This window comes from Baudoinia panamericana (genome assembly GCF_000338955.1).
Source record: "Baudoinia panamericana UAMH 10762 unplaced genomic scaffold BAUCOscaffold_13, whole genome shotgun sequence".
Taxonomy (NCBI): domain Eukaryota; kingdom Fungi; phylum Ascomycota; class Dothideomycetes; order Mycosphaerellales; family Teratosphaeriaceae; genus Baudoinia; species Baudoinia panamericana.
Window position 1 is genome coordinate 950,945 of NW_006911269.1, and position 20,364 is coordinate 971,308.

The following is a 20,364-nucleotide window of genomic DNA, read 5'->3' on the forward strand; positions in this document are numbered from 1 at the left end:
TGCAGGGAGACGGTAGTATCTGGGCAAGTAAGAAACGCTCCTCGTTCGGAGAAGGACCAGAACTTATACCGTTACCTACTTTCTCCATGATGATCGCCCGGCTGAAAGCAGACTACAACCTACATTGTTTCTCCGCAAAAAATGCTGCAGATGGACAGAGTTTGTCCGTAGCGCACACTATACTGCTGGACGGGATGAAGGTGTCAAGGACTGCTAGACTATGCTCACATGATGAAGCTCCGTTCCGTAAGCGGTAAAACTCCGCTTTGGCGGCAGTCGCCTTGTATGCTATGCTACGTACCATATCGTGATCTCGTTGACTTATCATGCTGTTCATCACGACACATCCTCCTAACGCACTCTACGCGTAAAAGGGACGCGCTACCGAACGGGCACTCGGGGACCGCGCCATCTTCGCCTTGCTGCTTGCCCCACATAGACCACTGCCCGACAGTCTCGACGTCGGATAGTAAAGTCGTGCCTGTCCTTGTCCCATAGGGACCACGATATTGCCATTGCTGTCCGAACTGAGCGTGGCGCAAGACAGGATCTCCGTGAACTCCGTATTAGTGATGCCTTTTGTGTTGATTGATTGTGTGTACGAGGCGCCATTTGAGCCCTTGTTCGAAAGCACGCTGATTTGATAGCCCTTGCGGACAGCAATCGTCGTCGTATCACTGTAGATAGGCCAGCTCTGATAGTTCAGATACGAGCTGTCATCGCTGAAGATGTGCTTGCGGAGTGTGTTCAAGGTCTTCACCAGCACATACAAAGGGGCTGATTGGCTGTAGTCGGAAAACCAGATAGCCTCACGGTTGTAGGGGTCGCTGCTGCCGCCTAGAGCATTGTAATGTTGCTCCTGTCCTTCATAGATGATGGGAATACCATCCGCTAGCATCGTATACGAGATGATGTTTGTGGCTGCAGCCATATCTCCGGTAACGGAGGCGAAACGAGGCTGGTCGTGGTTCTCACTGAAAGAGCCTATCAAGCTGGTGTCCTTGCAGAAATACTTCACGGTGTTGATCATGTCGACTAATGCGTCCATATCGCCTGACGTGCTGCTAAAAGCGGCGAAAAGCGGGAAGTAACTTCATGACAGCGGTCAGCGTTATCACGTAAATAAATGGACTGACGGTGATACTTACGTTCCGTAGTTGAGAACTCCAGGCACATAATTCTGGAAGCTGCACACATAGGTGCCGTTGGGTTCATCGACTTCGCCGATCATGTAAACGCCGGCCGCAGTTTCAAAGTCAGCCCAGAAAGCTGTGTCTACTTCCATGACCGTGTCAAGGCGAAGACCGTCAATTGAGTAATTTGCCACAAGCTGCTTGATCCAGGTTTGGTAGCCAGTAGCAACGTCGCTGTCTTCCGTGCGCAAGTCGGGCAGGGACACGGTAGTGTCTCCGACCCAGCAATCCTCAATGTTCGCCTGTGCATCATCAGCATTATCAAAGGATTAGAGAGAGTGACCGGAGCTCCTTGTGGTAAGCAATGCACATACAGAATCGACAGTGTTATCATAGTTAATACCACAGTATGGGTGGTACTGCGACGCCTTGTTAAACGGATAGAAGTCGGCATAGTTGACGCTAGACGGGGACCCGTCCCATCCGTTATGGTTGACAACAACGTCAACCATGAGGTACTACTCATGGTTAGCGGTGCATCTCGACCAACAATAACTGCATCATTGCTCACCATTCCGCGATCATGTAGCGCAGTACTAAGGGCTTGGAGCTCCTCTGCAGTGCCGAAGTTGGAGTTCAATTCATAGAGGTTCTGCTGCCAGTACCCGTGATATGCGTAGCCGTAAGCCGTATCGTTGGGCAGCTGAGCCGTGACCGGCGAGATCCAGATTGCGTCGAAGCCAGCATCCTGGATATAGTCTAGATGGTTTTGAATGCCGACATAGCTGCCACCGCAGTACAACCGGTCGCCAGTGTTGCACGTGGCTGACGTGCTGCCATCCGTGCGGGCGAAGCGGTCGGTTAGGACTTGATATATGCTGCGGGTCCGCCAGTCACTAGAGCTGGCTGCGGCTGCAGTATGACAGAGCCCCAGGCCCAATGTTGCAACGATGAGTAAGATGTTCTTCGAATACATGGTCGTAGTCGGCGTTAACGCGTAAAGATGCTACCGATTGACAACAATAGATCTCGACAACAATGCAGTTAAGCAAGAAAGAGACAATAGAGCTGTTACCCACCTATCGTTCCGGTTGCAAGCGGCCGATCATGTCTTATAAGGCTTGTGACCAGCCCACGAGTCGAGTGCCATGTCAACCGGCCGGAACGTTTATGAATGCCAGACACGGGATGTTCTCCAACACCGACTAATGCGCTACTAGCCGTCCAGCCCTGGCACTGATGCGATCTAATTCCATCCTAGATTGCTATGTTGCGGAGGCACTTCCTGATCAGCGGGCACATGCAGTAAGAGGAGGGCTTGAAAGGCCGTTTGGGGCTGGCGTGCTACGCCCACTTGAGTATCCGCATAAAAAGCCCGCATTGTCGATCACTGTTGCTTTGCTCCGGCAGCGCGGCCATAACTTGCACCGATGGGAGCTTGTATGAGGCACCATGGTGTTCTGCAAAGAGAGCAGGCTCGTTGTTGGCCGTCGTGTCGCAGCTTTAGGTGATTGAGCCGCAGCAGACAACATCCGAGACATTTGTTGTCTCGACTTCTAGGGTGAAACTCGGCACATTTCTCCGGGGCTGCGGAAGGAATGTTAGTAGAGACTACGCAATATGTCCCGCTCGAGCTCATCACAGGCTTGTCTCCAATTAAGTTCATCCTTCGCTGCAGCTGTAGCTGAGTTAAGACGATACGGTCAGTGAAGAGGAGACGTCAGGCTGCTCAAGCATGCAGTAGGCTGCACTAGTTCTAGGGTTCCCGCCTATACCTCGGCTCCTTTAGCCTAAGGTATAGTACCGCCTTCTGTATGGAGCCACGACATTGGCGAGCCATAACCTCTCACTCTGAGACATCTTTCGCTAAGCCTCCACCTACAAGCGTGACACGAAACCGCGTCGCCGACTATACTTCGCTGCTGGTCATCTCCAGGACTTCTTAGCATCATGTGAGTTACTCATGGTAATCATACATACAGGAAGCTTGTTGTCAGAGACCAACAAGAGGAACACATCCCGGAACGTGCCAGGATCTGTACTGGATCTCCAGTAGCGGTGGGTCAGCCGCATTATCGCCCTTTCAAAGGCGCTCAAAACTCACTTCATCACCCTTGGAGCCGCAATTGCATTGCATTGCATCTCATGCAATTTATGAGGGGCCCATTCAAACAGCAGAAGATGCACCGTCGTCAACCTTGTTTCTGCTGGTAGAAAACCATTCTGCCTGCCGCAATCCTCCTCTCGCGCCTAACAGCAGCTTCGCTGCTTTGGTTTGTACCGTGTACCACCCTGGATACTGTAAGGTACGCTGCATTTACTAGTACCGCTACCTACTCCGTCGTCACTTCTCTGGAACTGTATGGATTTTACGGATTCACTGTGTTGTCCTCCGTTATCCCAACTCGACGTACGGTTGTGCGACTCTCTTAGCTGGAGGGTAGGACATTCTGACCGGCACCATCTCGACAATGCCGTCAACTTGCGGTTCAATAGCAACCAGACCTTGACCGTAGGTTGTCAGATACGGCAGGCCGCCGCCAAATTGTCTATAGTACGTGCTTGGTCAGCTAGACGGAGATCCAGACCTCGTTGTAGCTTCGGCTCCCAACATGAAGTCGGTTTCGAACCTTCGGGGGAAGGCCTTGATGGCGGATAGTTCAACCAGTGGCTACGCTGAAATTTTACGCAAGATCTTGAGCTTGTATAGTCTCACTTTGGGAAGAGTCCACACGTTCCAGGTAGGCCTTTCACCCACTCCCATGGACGTGAACAGTCAAGCAACTGTGGTTGCGCGAAACGACCAAGGGCGTAGCTGACGCTTAGTATCAGCTTGTCGGATCGACCAATAACCGCTACCAATATCTCTGTGCTGGCCAGCTACCGAACGGTACCGCGGTATACGCGACCATCTTGACGTACCCGTTCACTGCTAACGGCGAGGCGCCGTCACCGTCCTTCAAAATCCTTGCCATGGTCTCGGACTTCGTCGACCCTTACGCTTCGAGTGCCTTCACCGTATCCGAACCAATTTGGCGAGCTCGACGTCCCGCACAATATATATCGTGTTTCCTGTCAGTATAGGATTCCCACAATCTAGCGAACGTGCACGGAGGTGTTGGTGTCACAGGCAGCGTTCATGCAAGCGAGTAAGCTTTTCGCAGACCCAGCATATGCCAATTGTTCCATCCGCGCTATCGCCGCCGCCCTTGACGTTACAACGGCAGTTGCTGATACGGAGTACGAAGCAACGACCGCGCCCAGTACTGGTGAAACCATCACGAACAGCACCTTCGCCGTCACTCCGCATGGTCTTCCCAATTTTGTCGGCGTCAGAGGCTAGTTCGGGGGCTTCAGCGTGTCGGCCAACTTCAGCTATGTGGATGCTATCAGCCAGGCATGGGGAAGCTAGTAGATGATTCGATAAGACTGGCCACCAGCAACGTGACATCACGCAGGATAAGTGAGCGCCTGCAATCAGAGCTAGGTGGATGCTGTGCTCCTCAGCCCTTGCGAAGCGTTCTGCCACTACGTCCCTTGTAGGAAACGAGACGATCGAGATGCTTAACGTGTGCGAAGTACTGAGATCGACGTTATTCAAACGCTTGAATGGCTTGATGCCAACGTCTTCCGGCAGCGCCAGCATTGATCCCACCTGCAATCACTGACCTCAGACAGATTCACCGGGTGCAGTAAACTTAATGATTGGACCGTCGATCAACGCGTCACCAACTCTATCACAGAAAGCACGAAGACAAAGCTCACGCGAATGCGCTTCCTCTACCAGCACCATATATGGGACGAAGGATCAACGCTAGTATGTCATTGGTAAGAATCAAGCATCCTGGTCTAGGAAGACGTTCTAGCCTCCACCTCATTGCCGGCTTGTGGGAGACTCCGCCATCGAGCCTGGCCTCATTACCAGAGTAAAAGCGCTAGTTTGCTCGAGGTAACGATGTCCTAATTCGCGGTTGGTACACACCACCCTCTTCCAGAGACGCTTAGTCCGGAATTGTGATGCCGCTTCATTCCGTTCTCGACCAGCTGCGCATCAGCGGACTCGCCAGGATGCCATGCATGAGTAAAGCTATGAAAGTCTTATGGTCGGCGGGAAGAGGTCTCGTCCTGATGGGCCCTCTGAGGTTCCGTCAGGTTGTGGCAATTGTCCCTGATGTCCATGCGGTGGGTCAGCCCCAAATGTCCGGTGACTATGAACGCCTTTCGCGGTATATGCGTCATTAGAAGCATGCTTAGTCGTCCAAAGTCGCGCCGTAGCCGTATGATGCAAGTCGACGGCTCAACATAACTCCGCCGTATCCGAGGAAACTGCTATAACCCATACACCGTCTGAGAAGTTCCCCCTACTCGTTCTGCCTGGAGGGCTTGAGCGATCGGTGGTGCTGGATCTTTCTCGTGCCATGTATTCACCACAAGATTACGATTGCAATCGACGGGAGGGATAGAGAATAGTAGCAATTTCCTCAGTATCATCCTGTTTTCGGGCGATGCGACGTAGTTGATGTTTGGCACGCAGATGTAAGGCCGGCATCTCCGACTAGTGTGGCGCAAACGAAGCACTAGCCACAGACTGAAGCTTCGGCGTCGTGCTGCCGTCAACTTTCCTTAGCTGAGCTGCAATGACCGAGCACTACACCATCTGGCCATCAAGGCGCATCTAACAACCTCTCCATCCTTTCATTACTCGGCGCCAGCTTCGACACACATCTGGCGTACGGTTGGCCGCATCATAGAGCCCACCGCCGGCAGCCATGGCTTCAGCGCGTTCCACGACAGCAGCCGTCGAGGAAACGGCAGCGAAAACGGCGCAATCCGTCTCTAATGCCAGCTCGACTTTCATTGACCGCGCATCGAGATGGTATGCGGACAACAAAGTACTTGCATGGACGGTAGCAGGTGTGACGGTGGTCGCAGTGGGAGGTTCTATCTATTACTTATCAAAACCACCTCGGGTATCCGATTTGGATAAGAAGAGCAAGAAGGAGCGGCGAAAAGGCAAGAAAGACAATGTCAAGGCGGCCGAGGAAGCTAGGCAGGCAGACACGCCGGCACCAGCACCTGCACCAGGAGTAAATGCACCGAAGGCGAGCGCGGAGCCAGAAGCCGTGGTTGAGGAAGAGCTCCCACAAGTGACGGAGGAGACTGTAGCTCATTTATCGGAGCAGGAGAAGAAGGACTACTCCGCCAAATTGAAAGCTGCTGGCAACAAGGCCTACGGGTCGAAGGACTACAACAAGGCCATCGATCTTTACGGCCAAGCCATCCTATGCAAAGCCGACCCAGTCTACTACTCCAACCGCGCCGCCTGCTGGAATGCCATGAGCAATTGGGACAAGGTCATCGAAGACACTACCGCCGCCATCAACCTCGACCCGGAATACGTCAAGGCGCTGAACCGACGAGCAAATGCCTACGAGCAGCAAGACCGGTACAGCGAGGCGCTGCTGGACTACACTGCAAGCTGCATCCTCGACCAGTTTCGCTCCGACAGCTCTGCGCAAGCTGTAGAAAGATTGCTGAAGAAGGTGGCGGAATCGAAAGCCAAGTCCATCATGGAAGGCAAAGAGAAGAAGCTGCCGAGCCCCACATTCGTGTCAAACTACCTGCAATCGTTCCGCGCGCGACCTCTACCTGAAGGACTCGAAGAGTCGGCGGACCTCTCTGAAGATAGCGGAAAGTGGTTCCTCCGGAAAGGTCTGCTCGCGATCCAGCAGCGGACCGCTGAAGGCTATGCGGAGGCGGCGCAGTGCTTCGATAGCGCGGTTGAGAAGAACGAGCTCGAGAGTCACGAGGCGTATGCGTACAACATGCGCGGAACCTTCCGGTACCTGAAGGGTGAGAACGACGCCGCGCTTGAAGATCTCAATAAGTCTATTGAGCTGGATCCGGCGTTGGTGCAAAGCTACGTGAAGAGGGCAAGCATGCATCTGGAGCAGAGTACGCAACCATATACGCATCGCTCCAGTTTCAATGCTAACAGTATGATCACAGGCAAGAGAGACGAAGCAGCCAATGACTTCGAACAAGCCATGACCCACAATGCCTCCGACCCAGACATCTTCTACCACCGCGCCCAACTCCACTTCATTCTCTCCGAATTCTCCGCCGCCGCCTCCGACTACCAGAAATCCATCGACCTCGACTCCAAATTCATCTTTTCCCACATCCAGCTCGGCGTGACCCAATACAAAATGGGCTCTATCGCCAGCTCCATGGCCACCTTCCGGCGATGCATCAAGAACTTCGGTGACAAGAGCGATGTGTACAATTATTATGGCGAGTTGTTGCTGGATCAGCAGAAGTATCAGGAGGCGGTGGAGAAGTTTGAGACGGCGGTGGAGATGGAGAGGAAGAGTGTTGGTGAGAAGGGCGGGATGAACGTGCTGCCGCTTATCAACAAGGCGTTGGCGTTATTTCAGTGGAAGCAGGATTACTCTGCTGCGGAGGAGTTGTGTCAGAAGGCGCTGATTAGTAAGTATCCTTCTCCCGAGCGACTTGATATATGGCTGACTGACTTGTTCCTCTAGTTGACCCAGAATGCGACATCGCGGTCGCGACGATGGCTCAGCTGCTTCTGCAACAAGGCAAGGTGACGGAAGCACTCAAGTACTTTGAGCGGGCTGCCGAGCTTTCAAGGACGGAGGGCGAGGTCGTCAATGCGTTGAGTTATGCTGAAGCGACACGGACGCAATTAGAGGTGCAGGAAAAGTACCCGCAGTTGGCGAGTAAGCTGCAAGGCATGGGTGCGCCTGCTATGCCCGGGGCGGTGAGGTAAGGATCGTATGCTGCCAGAAGGACGATTGGGCCGGTGGAGGGGCGAAGCTGTAAGAATGCAGGAGAGTGTAGGAAGTGGGACGCCGTCGCGAAGAGCTCAAGTCTACCAGACCCAGTGCTCGCCGGACTTCCTGCCGGACGTACTTCGGCTTGACAGGCTAGCGGAACCTGTATTTGGGTCAGGATGGAACGCATATATGCATGGATATGGTGGCGCAAGCGAGCCGTTTGTGTGACTGGAAACGGCACGCTTGTGTACTTTTATATGCGGTTTTGCGTCATGGTCCGGCGTTTGGTATCGATGCTGAACTGCTGGCAGGTATATAGCTAACTCGTGTGTAATATTGCTCCCCTCAGACGCGCCGTTGTGGATGCTGCTTCACTCCTGTGCCCACTGGCAAGACTTGCTAATCAGTTGACCTGCGGAGGATCCTTCTAGTAATGTCTCTCGCTCGCGGGAGGTGCTGTTGATGCGGGTTTTGGTGGGCATGCAGCAGGGTTCGACGCAGAGTTGGCTCCGAATGCATTTCTGCTTCGTGAGGCTGCTGTGCACCAACACTGGCATAGAGACGGCACTCTGCTGCAATATTATGATAAAACTTCAAAGCCTTCACTCTGCTGCTGGTTTGAGGCGTCTAATTCAGAGGTGTCTTCCAGGCACCAGGCTATTCTCTATTTCCACGCATGCGTGCATATCAGCACTCACGTAAGAAATGACCGCTAGGACAGATCAACCATAAGCATGGCCACTTTCAACATCATTGTCTGCTTTTCTCCCATCTGCCCTTGGTGCTACATCGGCCACCGCACCCTCGACTCAGCCATAAACCTCTACCAGCGAACCTATCCCGGTGGCCGTAACGACGAGTTCAAATTTACCTTCCACCCGTTCCTTCTGGGCCATGAACTACGAAATGCACCACCAAAGTCTGACAACAATGCGGGTAGCATCGCAATGACCCAAGCCATCTCTGACAAGGACGGCTCCGACCTCGTAAGTGGCATCTCGCAACGATTGGTGCGAATGGGAAGACAGCAAGGTATCACCTTTGATCTCCAGGGCAAGACAGGTTCGACCCGTCCGTGCACCGATTGATTTACTTAGCCGGCGAGAAGAACGCTTCACGGGATTTGCTCGAGGCCGTATATGCTGTGCACTTTGAGCAGAAAGGTGATATTGCGAGTCGAAGCGACCTCATCGATGCGGCGAAGCTCGCAGGCATTGGCGAGGATGATGCTGAGGACTGGCTAGCAAACGAGCAGGTTGACGCCATGGTTGACGCTTTGGCTGAGAAGGCGAGAGCTGATGGAGTCACGTTCGTACCAACCTTCGACATCAACGGAAGCTGTTACGAAGGTGCGGAGGACGTTGGCACATTGTATCAAGCATTTGTAACCATAAAGCAGCAAACGGCAAAATATGTTAAGTAAACCGTGGTACATCGTTACTGTCAAGTACTGAGGGACGACGACATTATACAGCAGGCGCGCCGGGACGTGAAGCACACCTCAACGCCGCCGAACGCCCAAGCCCTTATCGAAACATCCCTCCTAACCTTAGCGGAGACCCGGTGTTTCCCAATCTGCACCAACGTGGTCCGTCTCTCAGCAGCCTTATCTTCCCCTCTCGTACAGCTTCCTCCCGCCTTCGCCTGCTTGTGCTTACTTGGAAGCCACAGTCTCATGATCCGAGGCATCGAGGATGTCGTACTCCTCGTCCGTGAGGAAGCCATCGTCATCCTCGCTCACCATGTCGCCAGACGCGCTCAGCACCTCAACCTCCTCGAAGTCGAAGTCGCCCTCGACTTCCGCCGGGGAGGCGACGCTAGGCTCAGACACAGCCGCCGTGGCCGCCGTGACTGAAGGCACAGCAGCAGTGCTCTCAACCTCATCCGCCTCGTTCTCAACATAAGCCGGCTTAGCCTTTGAGCTCGTGGTAGACTCGTACGTGCTGCTGGCCGGCGATTCCTTCTCGAGCTTCGGGAACACCATCTGGCTACCCTCCATCTCCTGCTCCTTCTCGACCTCCTCGATGATCTTCTTCACCTTTTCGCTTTCCTCGGCGCTCTTCTGCACGGCCGTCTGCTGCATCTTCTGCGCCTCCAGCATATTGGCGCGCTCCTCACGCTGACGCATGATCTTCGCCTTAATATGCTCCACGCGCGCTCGAGCGGCCTCTTTGCGTGCCATCTCGCTCTCACTTGGTGATGGAGAGATGTTGTCGTCGTGCGAGCTAACGTCGGGATTGTTCATAGCGCGCTGCTTAGCAGTGAACTGCGCCATCATTGCCGCGCGACGGCTTTGCTGCTCGGCACGCATGATTGCAAGACGAGCCTGCAAAGTCTCGTTCGTCACCTCATTGTAGGCTGGAGGCGGAGCAGGAAGGTCCTGCTTAGCCCCACCCTGCTTCGCCATCATTTCCATGTGACTGCGCATCATGGCCTGCTGCTGCTGCATGGCGCGTTGCTGCATCTGCATCGCGTGCATGCGAGCCATTCGAGCCTGCATGTCGCCCTGTGGGATGTTCCGATCCATTAGCTTGTCCACCGAACGACCAGTCTCCGGCTCTGTATCCTTCACCAGCACATCACACCACAGACGGTGGCCAAATGGCGTACCGTCAGCAGCCTTCAAGCGCCAGTAGCTGATGGCCTTGCCGACACGAGTAGGAGCCTTAAGCACAACTTTGAACGCAATCTCCTCGCCGACCTCGACCTTACGGCCGACGACATTGCTCTCAGACGCCTCAGCAATGTCGCTGACTGAGGATGGGTGATTGTTGTCAACATTGAGCATGTTGTCGCCGCCAGTAAAGCGGACACTGCACCCGGCCGGCCAAGCGTGCGGGCCGGAGTTCTTGAGCGTCCAAATTTGAGTGAAGCGGACGCCGGGCGCGACAACGGAGCCATCCTTAAAAGTGTCATGGACGAACTCTGCGTTGAGCATGCTGCCAGTCACAGCGGCCTCGCTCGAAACGCTCTTCGGCTCCTCAGACTGGATGATGGGGATGGGCTGAGCTTGCTCGACTTCCTGCTTGACCACAACGGTCGGCTTGATCTCGGCCATCGTCTGCACCGGCGTGGTTTCGGTAGCAGCACTACTTGTCGGAGCCGGAGACGCTGCTGGAGCAGCACGACGATCGCCCATCATGCGCACGTTGCCGCGAAGATCCTCGTTCTCGGTTGTGATGCTGACATTGCGAACCGGCGTCTTGAACTTGATAAGCGGGTGGGTGCGGTTGTGATCGGTGCCCGGGAACGCCTCGCAATTGGCGCAGAAGTCTGTGTCGTGGCAAACAGCGCACTTGTAGCGCACACCGGTGATGTAAGATGGGTCAGATTTGCTGCTGCAGAGCGGACCATCGCAGTAGATCCCGTAATGGCGGATCTGGTTCGGCATGGCATCCACGATCGGGGTGTAGAGGGCAGCGAAGCGATGACGCGGGTGGATGTGGCTGGCGTTCTTGACGCACTCATTGCAGAAGTCCCAATCTGGGCAGTTCAGGCACTTGTGACGCACGCCATAGATGGTCTTGTCGCAGCCATCGCAAATGGCGTTGTGCCTAATGTTGCGGCCTGGTGCGAGCATGGACTCAGCGGAGAGCGAGAGCACAGTCTCCTCAGTGGCGGGCTTGAAGCCGTGAGCCGGGTGATGGCCATGCTTGTTGCTCGTGTGGCAACCGATGCACAGGTCGAAATCCTCGCACCCAGTGCAAGTCACGAACTCGGTCTCTGGCAACACAACGACGCAGCTATTGCACGTGCGGGTAGGCATGCGCGGCTCCTCGGCAAGAAGAGTCTTAGTGTCCTCGGCGAATGCACCTGGCATTTCCTGCTTGATCTCAACCTGCTCGGCCTTGATCGGCTTCTTCATGCGCGGCGAGATACGCTCTGTCGTGCTGTTGATGACCTTGCCATTCTCGATGAAGCGCTTAATCAGCCAGTGACCCTCACCTGGGCAGAGCTTGCCGCCATCAACACACTCCTCACACAAATCGTAGTCACCGCCATCGCAGATGCTGCAGTGGAAATGAGCGTTCGCCATTGGCTTATCGCACTCGTTGCAGTAGACCGACCATGGGTGGCCGTGGTTGTTGACGATGGTGGCCATGGAGTCACGCTGACGGAGGGTAAGATTGCTGCTGTTGGCGAGGTTGTCGAAGAAGTCCTTGCGGTCGGTAGAGAAAGGACCCGGCACCGGTGCCTCACCGGTGTTGACGAGCGTCTGCTGCGAGGCGCGAGCCTCGCGGAACTGGAAGATGCCGCTTCCGACGGAGCGCCCGTCGAACGCCAGGGAGTCACGAGACCCGTTGGCTTGGAAAACCGGCGAGCGAACAATGACTGGCTGTACAGTCTTGGATGCAGCCAAATTGCTATCGTGCTCTTGCTGCTCGATCGGCGTCACCGTGGCCTTGAGACGTAGCTTGAGCTTTGCTTTGGCCGCACGGATGAGTGTCTTGAAGACTTGCGGGTTACTGGGATTGAGGGTGATGTAGCCGCCGGCAGAGTCGGAGAAGCGCTCGAAGATGACGGTCTGCTCATCCTTGATGCCTAGAGTGTTCCGTAGCTGTCAAAGTAAGCATGTCAGCAATAGGATCACTTGACCAATATCATCACCAATCACACACCTTCTCAAGCAGCACACCCGCGCCCAGCTCCTTCAAAGGCAGCTTGATCTTCTTCAGGTTATCGTTAACCGAGATCTTGATGGTGATGAGCGTATCCGGAGACACGTTGTTATGGTTGTGGCCGTTGCCACTGGAGTTCGGTGCCGCCATCTGCACTGGTGTAACTGCAGGAGGTCGATGCCGGTTGATGCAAAGGCAGGGGGAGGTGTGGTGTGAAGGAAGGCTATCAGAGGGTTGGAGGCACGGAGCTCCAGCCGCCTTGCCGTGTTCGCGTGACGACAGCTGCTCTCACCGGCGGTGACGAAGCTAAACACTCCGCTTATCTGCTTGCCTCGGCGGATCAGTACGTCCGCGAGCTGCAGTCAGTGTTCTGTTCCGCCTTCTGATACACGACGGCGATGAAGAGATGGTATGTCTATGGTAAGGTATTTAAGAGAAGAGGTGAAGGTTACAACATCGAATCGTCAGCTCCAAGCGGCGAGCAGCTTGCGAAACGAGGTTGCCTTGCACCGAGCTTGGACCAACTCCGTGTCACATGCTTCGAAAGCGGCGGGATCTACGGGAAGTCGATGGAATGGGGCAAACCACCGGCGAGAGATGTGAATGGACACTCATACTCCGGTGAGTGTAACCGCCAGGCGCCTTGAGTCCGTAATAACATCACACGGCAGGCAAAAGAGCTAGGATGACGGCGGGCATTGATGGTAAAGGTGGTATGTCATATGGTCAATCTCGTTCCCAAGTATGTAGCCTTCCCGGGGTATAGATGCAACACAACCTAGAACATCAGCACCGTGTGAACGCAAGAACAATTTGAGACGTAAGCAGTGAGCCTCCGCCTTCTCAATAAAGCCGTGGCCTTCCCGACGCCGTTGCTTGTTCAATCCCACAGTCCATCACCATGCTAGAGTCAGACCGATGGCCAAGGACCGTATTCTCGAGATGCCACTCCCCCAAAACGCCATGCTTGCTTGAAGTGACTGTCAGATCCACACGCTCCCAGCATAACAAAATACTGCCACATATGACAAATGGAAAAAACGATTTCGACTGTGCTCCTCAGTCACCAACGGAGTGCTTAATCCGACGTGCACCTCTAGCCTTGTTGTTGGTAGTACATTCCCGGCATACCCGCCATCTGCGGATGAGACGGATAGTAGTACGCCGTGCTTTCCGGCGCCGGCGTAGGCGGTGGTAGTCCTGGCATAGCATACGACGGCACGAAGCTCTCTGCAGGTTGATACTGCGGCTGAGTACCCGCATCCTGGTCTTGTGGGATGTCGGAGCGAGAAATATAAAACACCATGCCGTTACTTTCGTGTGCCACCATATTGGACTGACCAATTGCCGCAGCCTGCTGTCCTTGGTCCATGGGTGGTTGAGGCTGGTCTTGCTCACCGCCCATTGCCGGCTGAGGCGGGGGAGGCTGTTGTGATGGGGGGTATTGCTGAGGCGGCAGTTCCTGCATCGGTTGCGGAGGAGGCATCATGGGATAGCCTTGCGGAGGCGGCATGTACATCGGCATACCACCGTAGCCGTTTTGGTTTGCTGGCGGGTAGTAGTAGCCTTGCTGTTGCGGTGGCGGATACGGCGGGTGATAAGGTGACTGGCCGTATGGCATTTGTGGCTGGTAGGCGGATGCATGTACAGCTTGCTCTGGAATGCCAGAAAGCGGCGTACCCGTCTGTTGCGGAGGGTACGCGTACTGCTGTCTCGGCGAATAGTACTGAGGCGCTTGCTGCCCGTAGGAGCCCGGCAGCTCTGCCATATGCGGCGGCAGCTGGTTCTGAAATGGCTGCTGCTCGTTCGAAGGCACCTGTCCAAGCAAGGCAGGCGATTCGATATCGTTGACCGATATTGCCTTTTGCGGCCGCGGTTGATGTACGGTACTGGTGGGCGTGCCCTGAAAGGTGGGCTGCTGTGGCAGAGGGTACGTATGTATTTGCGGCATGCCAATCGGTGTGTGTTGCCCTGACAGTGGACCTGACGGCGTGTGCACAGCAGAGTACGACTGCCCACCATGCGGAAGTCTGATGACCGGTCTGTTAGGTGGCGGCATGCCGCTTGCGAAGGATGTTGGCGAGAACGCATCGGCTCGTGATATGCCTGCAACTGAAGACCTCCGGCTGGCGGCCACACTCGAAGCGTATACACTCCCTCCGTACATGCTTGTACGACGGCTTGAGTATCCGTAGCCGCCGACGCTACGTTGGTACGAGCTGTGGTGCGGTCCTTGTTGGTTCGGTCTCTGCTGCCTGGGAATGAAGATGAACGACCGGTCAGGAGCTGGGAATATGTAGTGCGGCGGACGTTCGGGCAGCGAGACACGGACTGGCTTGTCTCTGCGGAGCGGTGGTCTATGGTTCGGCAGCCGGATATACTGATTCCAAGGCACCTCGGCAAATGAGATTGACGCTTTCATGCCTGGCAGGTACAGTCTAATCTGCACCTTCCCTACTAGGGTAGTGCTCGAGAAATTGACTATCCGAGGCTGCTGCTGCGACACTACAGCCTTCGGTTTCTGGAAGAGACGCAGCGAGTCATGATGAGTTTGCTGCTGTGGTGAGTCGGTTGGCTTGGCCGTCGCTGATGGAGCTGGCTCTTCGTTGATCGTATCGTGGAGATCGTGTTTCCAAGGCTGTTCGGCAGCCCGTTCGTTCTGCGCGAACTGATTGGCAGGTGAGAATGGACCGCCAACAGCGCCTCCACGTCCACGACCGCGACCAGCGAAGGCGCCTCTCATGGGCTGCGGCGGTTGTCCGTTAAGGTGACCTCGCGAGTCGTGCATGAAGAAGTTGCCGCGATTGGGTATGAAGGCAGGGTCGGCATCGCGCTTTCTACGGTAATCTTCGTGCTCGCGACGCTGCCTTTGAGCCGGCGTCTCTGCAGTCGCCTTGCCGTTGGGGATAACTTCTACCGCCGGCGCCTGGTCCATGGTCTCGAACTCAACAGCAACTTGCGCTTCAGCGTCTGCATCAATGCGCAAACCGTTCATCATCGCCTCCGTATCCGCCATCGCTTTGAAGTTGCTCTGCGGCTGTGTAGCTTCTACGGAAGGCTCCGATGCCTGGTCCTTGCCCTTCTTGTTCTTTTTCCGTGGCTTCCGTGCTTTCTTCGATGCCTTTGCGCCGTTCATAGCAGCCGCCTCTGGCGCTCCTTCACCCGCTGCCTCCGCACCTGCCACTGCTCCACCCTGGCCGAAACTGCTTGCATCCTCTTCATCGTCATCATCAGCATCGCTTAGAATGGAGCCTTCGCTTTGCGAGTCATCGACGATGATCGGACCTTCCTCGTCCTCCCCTTCTTCTCCAACGCGCCTGCGCCGGCTCAACAGCCCCTTCAGCCGCCCTCCAGCCGCCATTCTGCTGTACAGATCAAGCTCTTTAGAGTGATGAGGTACAAGGTATGTCCGTAAAAAGCCAAGCGAGAGTCGAGAGGAGTCCAGCCGGATATGTGTGGTATTAGTATGGTGTAAAAACTATGACAGTGGCAGAGGCGCGCTGGGATACGAAGAGTATCGCATCTCAGCTGATATGCACCGCTCGCCAGGTTGATAAGAGAAAGTCGAGAATTGATGAGACTCCTCAAGGGAAGAATGCAAGTCTGATCGAAGGGAACCTTGAAAGGGCGATCGTCACTTGAGACTTCAGATGCCAAGAAATTGGGCGGACTCGCGGGTGAGAGCGCCGAAGCTTTGCCGAAGTATCCCTGCAGACCACGCGAGTTTCTACAGAACAAATCACACATTCGTCTTCACAATAACACGTGGCGAAGACGGTGAAGTGAGACGAACTCGAATTATGTGGAGTGGTCGACTCTTGGGGTAAGGTACGACACGCGAAGTGTAAGCCCCGCCTAAGCGTCGCTGTGTTGCTTCGAGTACCATCTCGACCACATCAATCAGTCTTGAACCGCAATGGTCCCGCTCGTTCTCTGATCCGCTGCCCAAACGCTTGCATGAAGACAACCATGAGATACGCTAAGAAGCAGATAGCCGCTTGGATTCCGAAGCTTTGCTTCGTGCCTTCAGCGTTAGCCCATGTCACCTGGAAGTAGCTGACGATGAAACCCCCCGTGGTGCGAGCGAAGTTGATCCAAGCCGCAATCTCTCCTGATCCCTCTGGGTAGCTGTCAAGATTGTAGGCGGTGATGGCTACCGTTGTGATCATTATACCGAAGACGTACAGACCCCAGCCGAGAGCAGCAAGCATATAGTGCCAGCCTTCTTCAAGGGCGAAGCCAAGCACAATCAGGCCTGACAGCATGAACGGTGTACTGATCGAGATTGCCATGAGCCGGTACTCCGGCTCGAGCTTCTTCTCTTTGCTGCGGTGGGTGAGCGCCATGGCGATAGCGTCGTGTAGCCAGCGACCGATGAGCTCGCCAAGGATAGCGGCGACTACTGGAGTAAAGTAGAAGAATCCAATAGAGCGGGGACCGAAGTTGTACGGCGGAGCAGTGATGAAAATGGATAGCGTTGTGTTGATCCCAACCTACGCACTGTCAGTGAGCCCCCTGCAGTGCCATATGGGTGAAAATTGATACGCACGACCCAAGCGAACGTGCAGAGGTAATAGACTGTTGATATGAAGACGGTGGGCTTCATGATTGTACGAAGAGGACGCATGACAGCTTGTGCGAAAGTGCTGCGCTGTTTGCGCGAACGCCACTGCTCGGTGCCTATCAGGCGTGCAATCTTCCCACCAACACCTGGTGTTCGTTGTGGCCGTTCTGATGCAGGCATCTTACGGTTGAAGAATGTTTCTTCAGCGAAGAGTATCTGTAAGATGAGGCAAAGGCCGGTCATGATGGTGTAGACTCCAAAGGCCCTGGAAGCACCATGGGTCAGCATCAGTACGGTGTGAGCTAAGGAAGGGAAGTTCTCGCGGGATACGTACCACTGCCACGGCGTTGTGGAGATAATGAAGGCGGTTATTAACGGTCCAAAGTATGGCGAAAGAATAACAAAGCTGGCCCAGAGGTTGATCTTCCTTGCTCGCTCGTGGACGAAGAATAGATCTCTGCGGCAGGTTAGTCGCCGTTCCCTCGAATCAATCGAATAAAACCTACTTAATGAACATCACACCTCCACCCTGCGCTACAGTGGAGAAAAAACCATTCAGGATGCGGAACGCCATGAACGTATTGAACGTTGCGGCACCTGCACATCCAGCGGCGGTCCAGACAGCAGTGAGAGTGAACCAGAACAGCACCGGCAGGCGCCCAAAATAGGCAGCGAGTGCGACGACAAACACACCACCAGCTCCCAGCATGAAGACATTGCCGACCTGGCTGTGATTGACGACGTCCTGCGGTATACCCCAAATAAGACTTTGTGGGATGAGAGTGACTGCTCCGACTGCCGATCCGTAGTCAGGAAGGAACGCCGTGCACGCGATAACAATCAGAATGAGGTGCTTCTTCTTCCATGACCAGGTCAAGGGATCTCGTGGGTCTGCGGTGGGTTGAGGAATAAGGACTGTTCGACCATCGGCTGTGGTCTGGTAGTTTTGCCAATTTGGGGTGATCTCTTTCAGCACTTCCACATCCAAGACATAGCCATGCTCCTCTCCCCACGCTTCGAGGTCGAGGTCCCGCTCGCTGCCTTCGGTGAGATCTATAGCTCCATTTGCGTCTTTGCTTTCGTCATGCGGCGCTTCTGGGTTTGCGTTCTTCTCATTCACGTTGGCCATGATGCGATCCTCAGCCGTATGTGGTACTTAAGACTTGCGCGACAAGGGCAACATGAATATGAAAGACTGCTATGCGCGGAAAATGCAAGGGAGGGCTACATATAGCCGCATGAGCACTGCAACAAGCACCCGATACTTGAGCTTACAGGCGCCGAAAGTACCGACCTCCAAGCCGTGACACCTGGTGCCAGCACCCTGGTCCGCAGTGGCTTCTGGACCCGGTTAGCGATCGACCTGGATTGACTGCCTGCATGATGATGGTTTCCATCTATCGTGAATGTTCGGTTGAGCAGTAGACGCGAAATTGGAAACCTCTGTGATACCCGCTATGAAGCCATTAATTCGCCCACGTTGGTTGTGGCACGTTTATAGAGGTACGGCGAAGTCTGAGGCTGATGTGGGGACTCCGCCATTCGGGGTCCTAATCACTTCGGAACCAATCCGGCCACCGGTATCAATTCCTACCGCAAAGTACTCCGCATTGCTTACTGCATTGTCCTCGGTATATAGAGCTATGAGGTGGCGATGTGCAGAACAGAGGAGCGTAGAATAAAAATTGGGTTGCCTGACGCTGTTCACTAAGGTGAGATGACAATGGCCTTGTTGAACGTCATTTCGTCCGTCGCTCACTACGCTTGCAAAAAGCCATTTCAGTATTCATCCCCTAGTAGATAGCATGTAGCGACCGTACTTGGCGCTTTTCGACATGACGCCTATGGTATGTTTCACGGGAATCGCACACGATGAAGTACCGGATAAACGACTGATTGGACGTGAAGACTCCGTCGCCGCATCGGTTCCTCGCTGGTCAACGTCGACAGGCTTCACCTACGAAGTCCACAAGGCAACCGTCAGCACTTCGCAAGCAATTAGAAAATGATTCAGAGAGCGCGGCTGTGGCCAGGTTTGCTGCAGCCCCTCGCTTTTCCGCTTCTAGGGTAGGGCCACAAAATCCCACAAGGCCGCCATCTCCACCGCGGCCGAGGTTGATAGATGCGCTACGGCCATCAACGAGACTACACGAGGATGTTGAAGATGCGCCAGCTCCAGACTCTCACCATGATGAGGAGATGCTCGATGTGGAGGAGGCGAGTGCGCTACCAACCACAGAAAGCGACAGGCTGTTATTCGATCATCTGACGCACGATCTCCCTCTGTCGCCGAAGCGGCGACGAACGAACATTGAACAAGGTATGAGCGTGCGTCCAACAGCCCCACCCGCCAGACCAACGTTCAGACCTCCCGAGACAACAGCTTTAAGCCTGAACGCGACACCAGCTGCGCGCTTCGTGGCCGCTCAAAGTCCAGCTCCCTTGACCACCTTGGGCGACACGCAACGGCCATCATTTCTGCGATCGTCAGTTGCGCCCCGAGAGCCATCGGAGCCGCTGCCGGAGGCATTCTCGCCCCACCGTCGAGGTCAGAAGTTCATACCCGGTGGCCTCGCGGCCACCGTGCAACAGTGGGTTATTGAGACTGGACAAGGTGCAGTACAGAGCAGGCGAGGTCAGGCTTACTCGCGAGGAGATGATTATGTGCTCAGGAACAAAATCATGCAGACGCGTGGTAACGGCCCTTTCACTCTTGTGGCAGATGTCAGTGGCACAAGTCATATGAATGTTTTCCTAGCGGGAGCTCACTGTACTAAAGGTGTAAACACGGTTCGGGTCGGGAGCACTGTAGGTGTTCGCGCTCCCGTGTGGGACATTGACATCGAGGGACAAACGTGGAAGGTTGGTATTGACTGGAAGTTGTTGTCCTAATGTCGAGGTTCGGCGAATTCTAAGCGTGAAAGGCAGTCGTTTAACCCGTTCTGCATTCCGTTTAGTGTCCGAGTTGTTAATACAGTGCTGAAGGCGAGCGGTCGAACACGATGCGGACGATTCTTCATCGTCGAACACGGGAGGGCGCGTGTACCTGCATAAGCGGGACGCGTAACAACACGAAACTTGGTTGACTCTGATGGTTGCCAGCCATCTGTTTAGAGTGTGGCTGAACCTTAAAGAGCTTGAGCACTCTCACATCCACCCTGCAACCAAGCAACCTTGCATAACAGCCTTACCCTGCAAGCGAGCTTGAACATTCACAGCACTTTTATCGACAAATAATGTATCCTTGC

The 20,364-nt window shown here is 54.6% G+C and overlaps 8 protein-coding genes across 8 annotated transcripts; 4 read left to right on the forward strand and 4 right to left on the reverse strand.

The window, feature by feature from the left end:
- Window positions 1-215: 215 nt before the first annotated feature.
- BAUCODRAFT_38532 (glycoside hydrolase family 13 protein) lies at window positions 216-2,138 on the reverse strand. The gene is made up of 4 exons (XM_007682226.1): window positions 1,705-2,138; window positions 1,508-1,651; window positions 1,149-1,435; window positions 216-1,091 (listed from the first exon to the last, which is right to left on the reverse strand). The coding sequence occupies exons 1-4, from the start codon at window positions 2,107-2,109 to the stop codon at window positions 362-364; spliced, it is 1,566 nt and encodes a 521-aa protein (XP_007680416.1). The 5' UTR covers window positions 2,110-2,138; the 3' UTR covers window positions 216-361.
- A 1,277-nt stretch (window positions 2,139-3,415) lies between these two features.
- BAUCODRAFT_290407 (uncharacterized protein) lies at window positions 3,416-4,237 on the forward strand. Its single transcript, XM_007682599.1, has 2 exons — window positions 3,416-3,874; window positions 3,966-4,237. Exons 1-2 carry the CDS (start codon window positions 3,746-3,748, stop codon window positions 4,215-4,217), a joined length of 381 nt encoding a protein of 126 aa, XP_007680789.1. The 5' UTR covers window positions 3,416-3,745; the 3' UTR covers window positions 4,218-4,237.
- Window positions 4,238-4,703: 466 nt separating this feature from the next.
- Window positions 4,704-5,653, forward strand: BAUCODRAFT_38533 (uncharacterized protein). Its single transcript, XM_007682227.1, has one exon. It carries the CDS (start codon window positions 5,151-5,153, stop codon window positions 5,373-5,375), a length of 225 nt encoding a protein of 74 aa, XP_007680417.1. The 5' UTR covers window positions 4,704-5,150; the 3' UTR covers window positions 5,376-5,653.
- A 249-nt stretch (window positions 5,654-5,902) lies between these two features.
- On the forward strand, window positions 5,903-7,926 carry BAUCODRAFT_77733 (uncharacterized protein; the record flags this gene model as incomplete). Its single annotated transcript, XM_007682273.1, has 3 exons — window positions 5,903-7,088; window positions 7,143-7,622; window positions 7,679-7,926. 3 exons carry the CDS (start codon window positions 5,903-5,905, stop codon window positions 7,924-7,926), a joined length of 1,914 nt encoding a protein of 637 aa, XP_007680463.1.
- Window positions 7,927-9,169: 1,243 nt separating this feature from the next.
- BAUCODRAFT_38535 (uncharacterized protein) lies at window positions 9,170-13,060 on the reverse strand. The gene is made up of 2 exons (XM_007682228.1): window positions 12,553-13,060; window positions 9,170-12,491 (listed from the first exon to the last, which is right to left on the reverse strand). The coding sequence occupies exons 1-2, from the start codon at window positions 12,700-12,702 to the stop codon at window positions 9,588-9,590; spliced, it is 3,054 nt and encodes a 1,017-aa protein (XP_007680418.1). The 5' UTR covers window positions 12,703-13,060; the 3' UTR covers window positions 9,170-9,587.
- A 157-nt stretch (window positions 13,061-13,217) lies between these two features.
- On the reverse strand, window positions 13,218-16,171 carry BAUCODRAFT_290551 (uncharacterized protein). Its single transcript, XM_007682600.1, has one exon. It carries the CDS (start codon window positions 15,911-15,913, stop codon window positions 13,649-13,651), a length of 2,265 nt encoding a protein of 754 aa, XP_007680790.1. The 5' UTR covers window positions 15,914-16,171; the 3' UTR covers window positions 13,218-13,648.
- A 65-nt stretch (window positions 16,172-16,236) lies between these two features.
- BAUCODRAFT_97493 (uncharacterized protein) lies at window positions 16,237-18,590 on the reverse strand. Its single transcript, XM_007682601.1, has 4 exons — window positions 17,623-18,590; window positions 17,451-17,573; window positions 17,102-17,381; window positions 16,237-17,045 (listed from the first exon to the last, which is right to left on the reverse strand). The coding sequence occupies exons 1-4, from the start codon at window positions 18,243-18,245 to the stop codon at window positions 16,449-16,451; spliced, it is 1,623 nt and encodes a 540-aa protein (XP_007680791.1). The 5' UTR covers window positions 18,246-18,590; the 3' UTR covers window positions 16,237-16,448.
- Window positions 18,591-18,776: 186 nt separating this feature from the next.
- BAUCODRAFT_38539 (uncharacterized protein) lies at window positions 18,777-20,332 on the forward strand. The gene is made up of 3 exons (XM_007682229.1): window positions 18,777-18,828; window positions 18,891-18,963; window positions 19,025-20,332. Exons 2-3 carry the CDS (start codon window positions 18,952-18,954, stop codon window positions 20,006-20,008), a joined length of 996 nt encoding a protein of 331 aa, XP_007680419.1. The 5' UTR covers window positions 18,777-18,828; window positions 18,891-18,951; the 3' UTR covers window positions 20,009-20,332.
- Window positions 20,333-20,364: the final 32 nt, after the last annotated feature.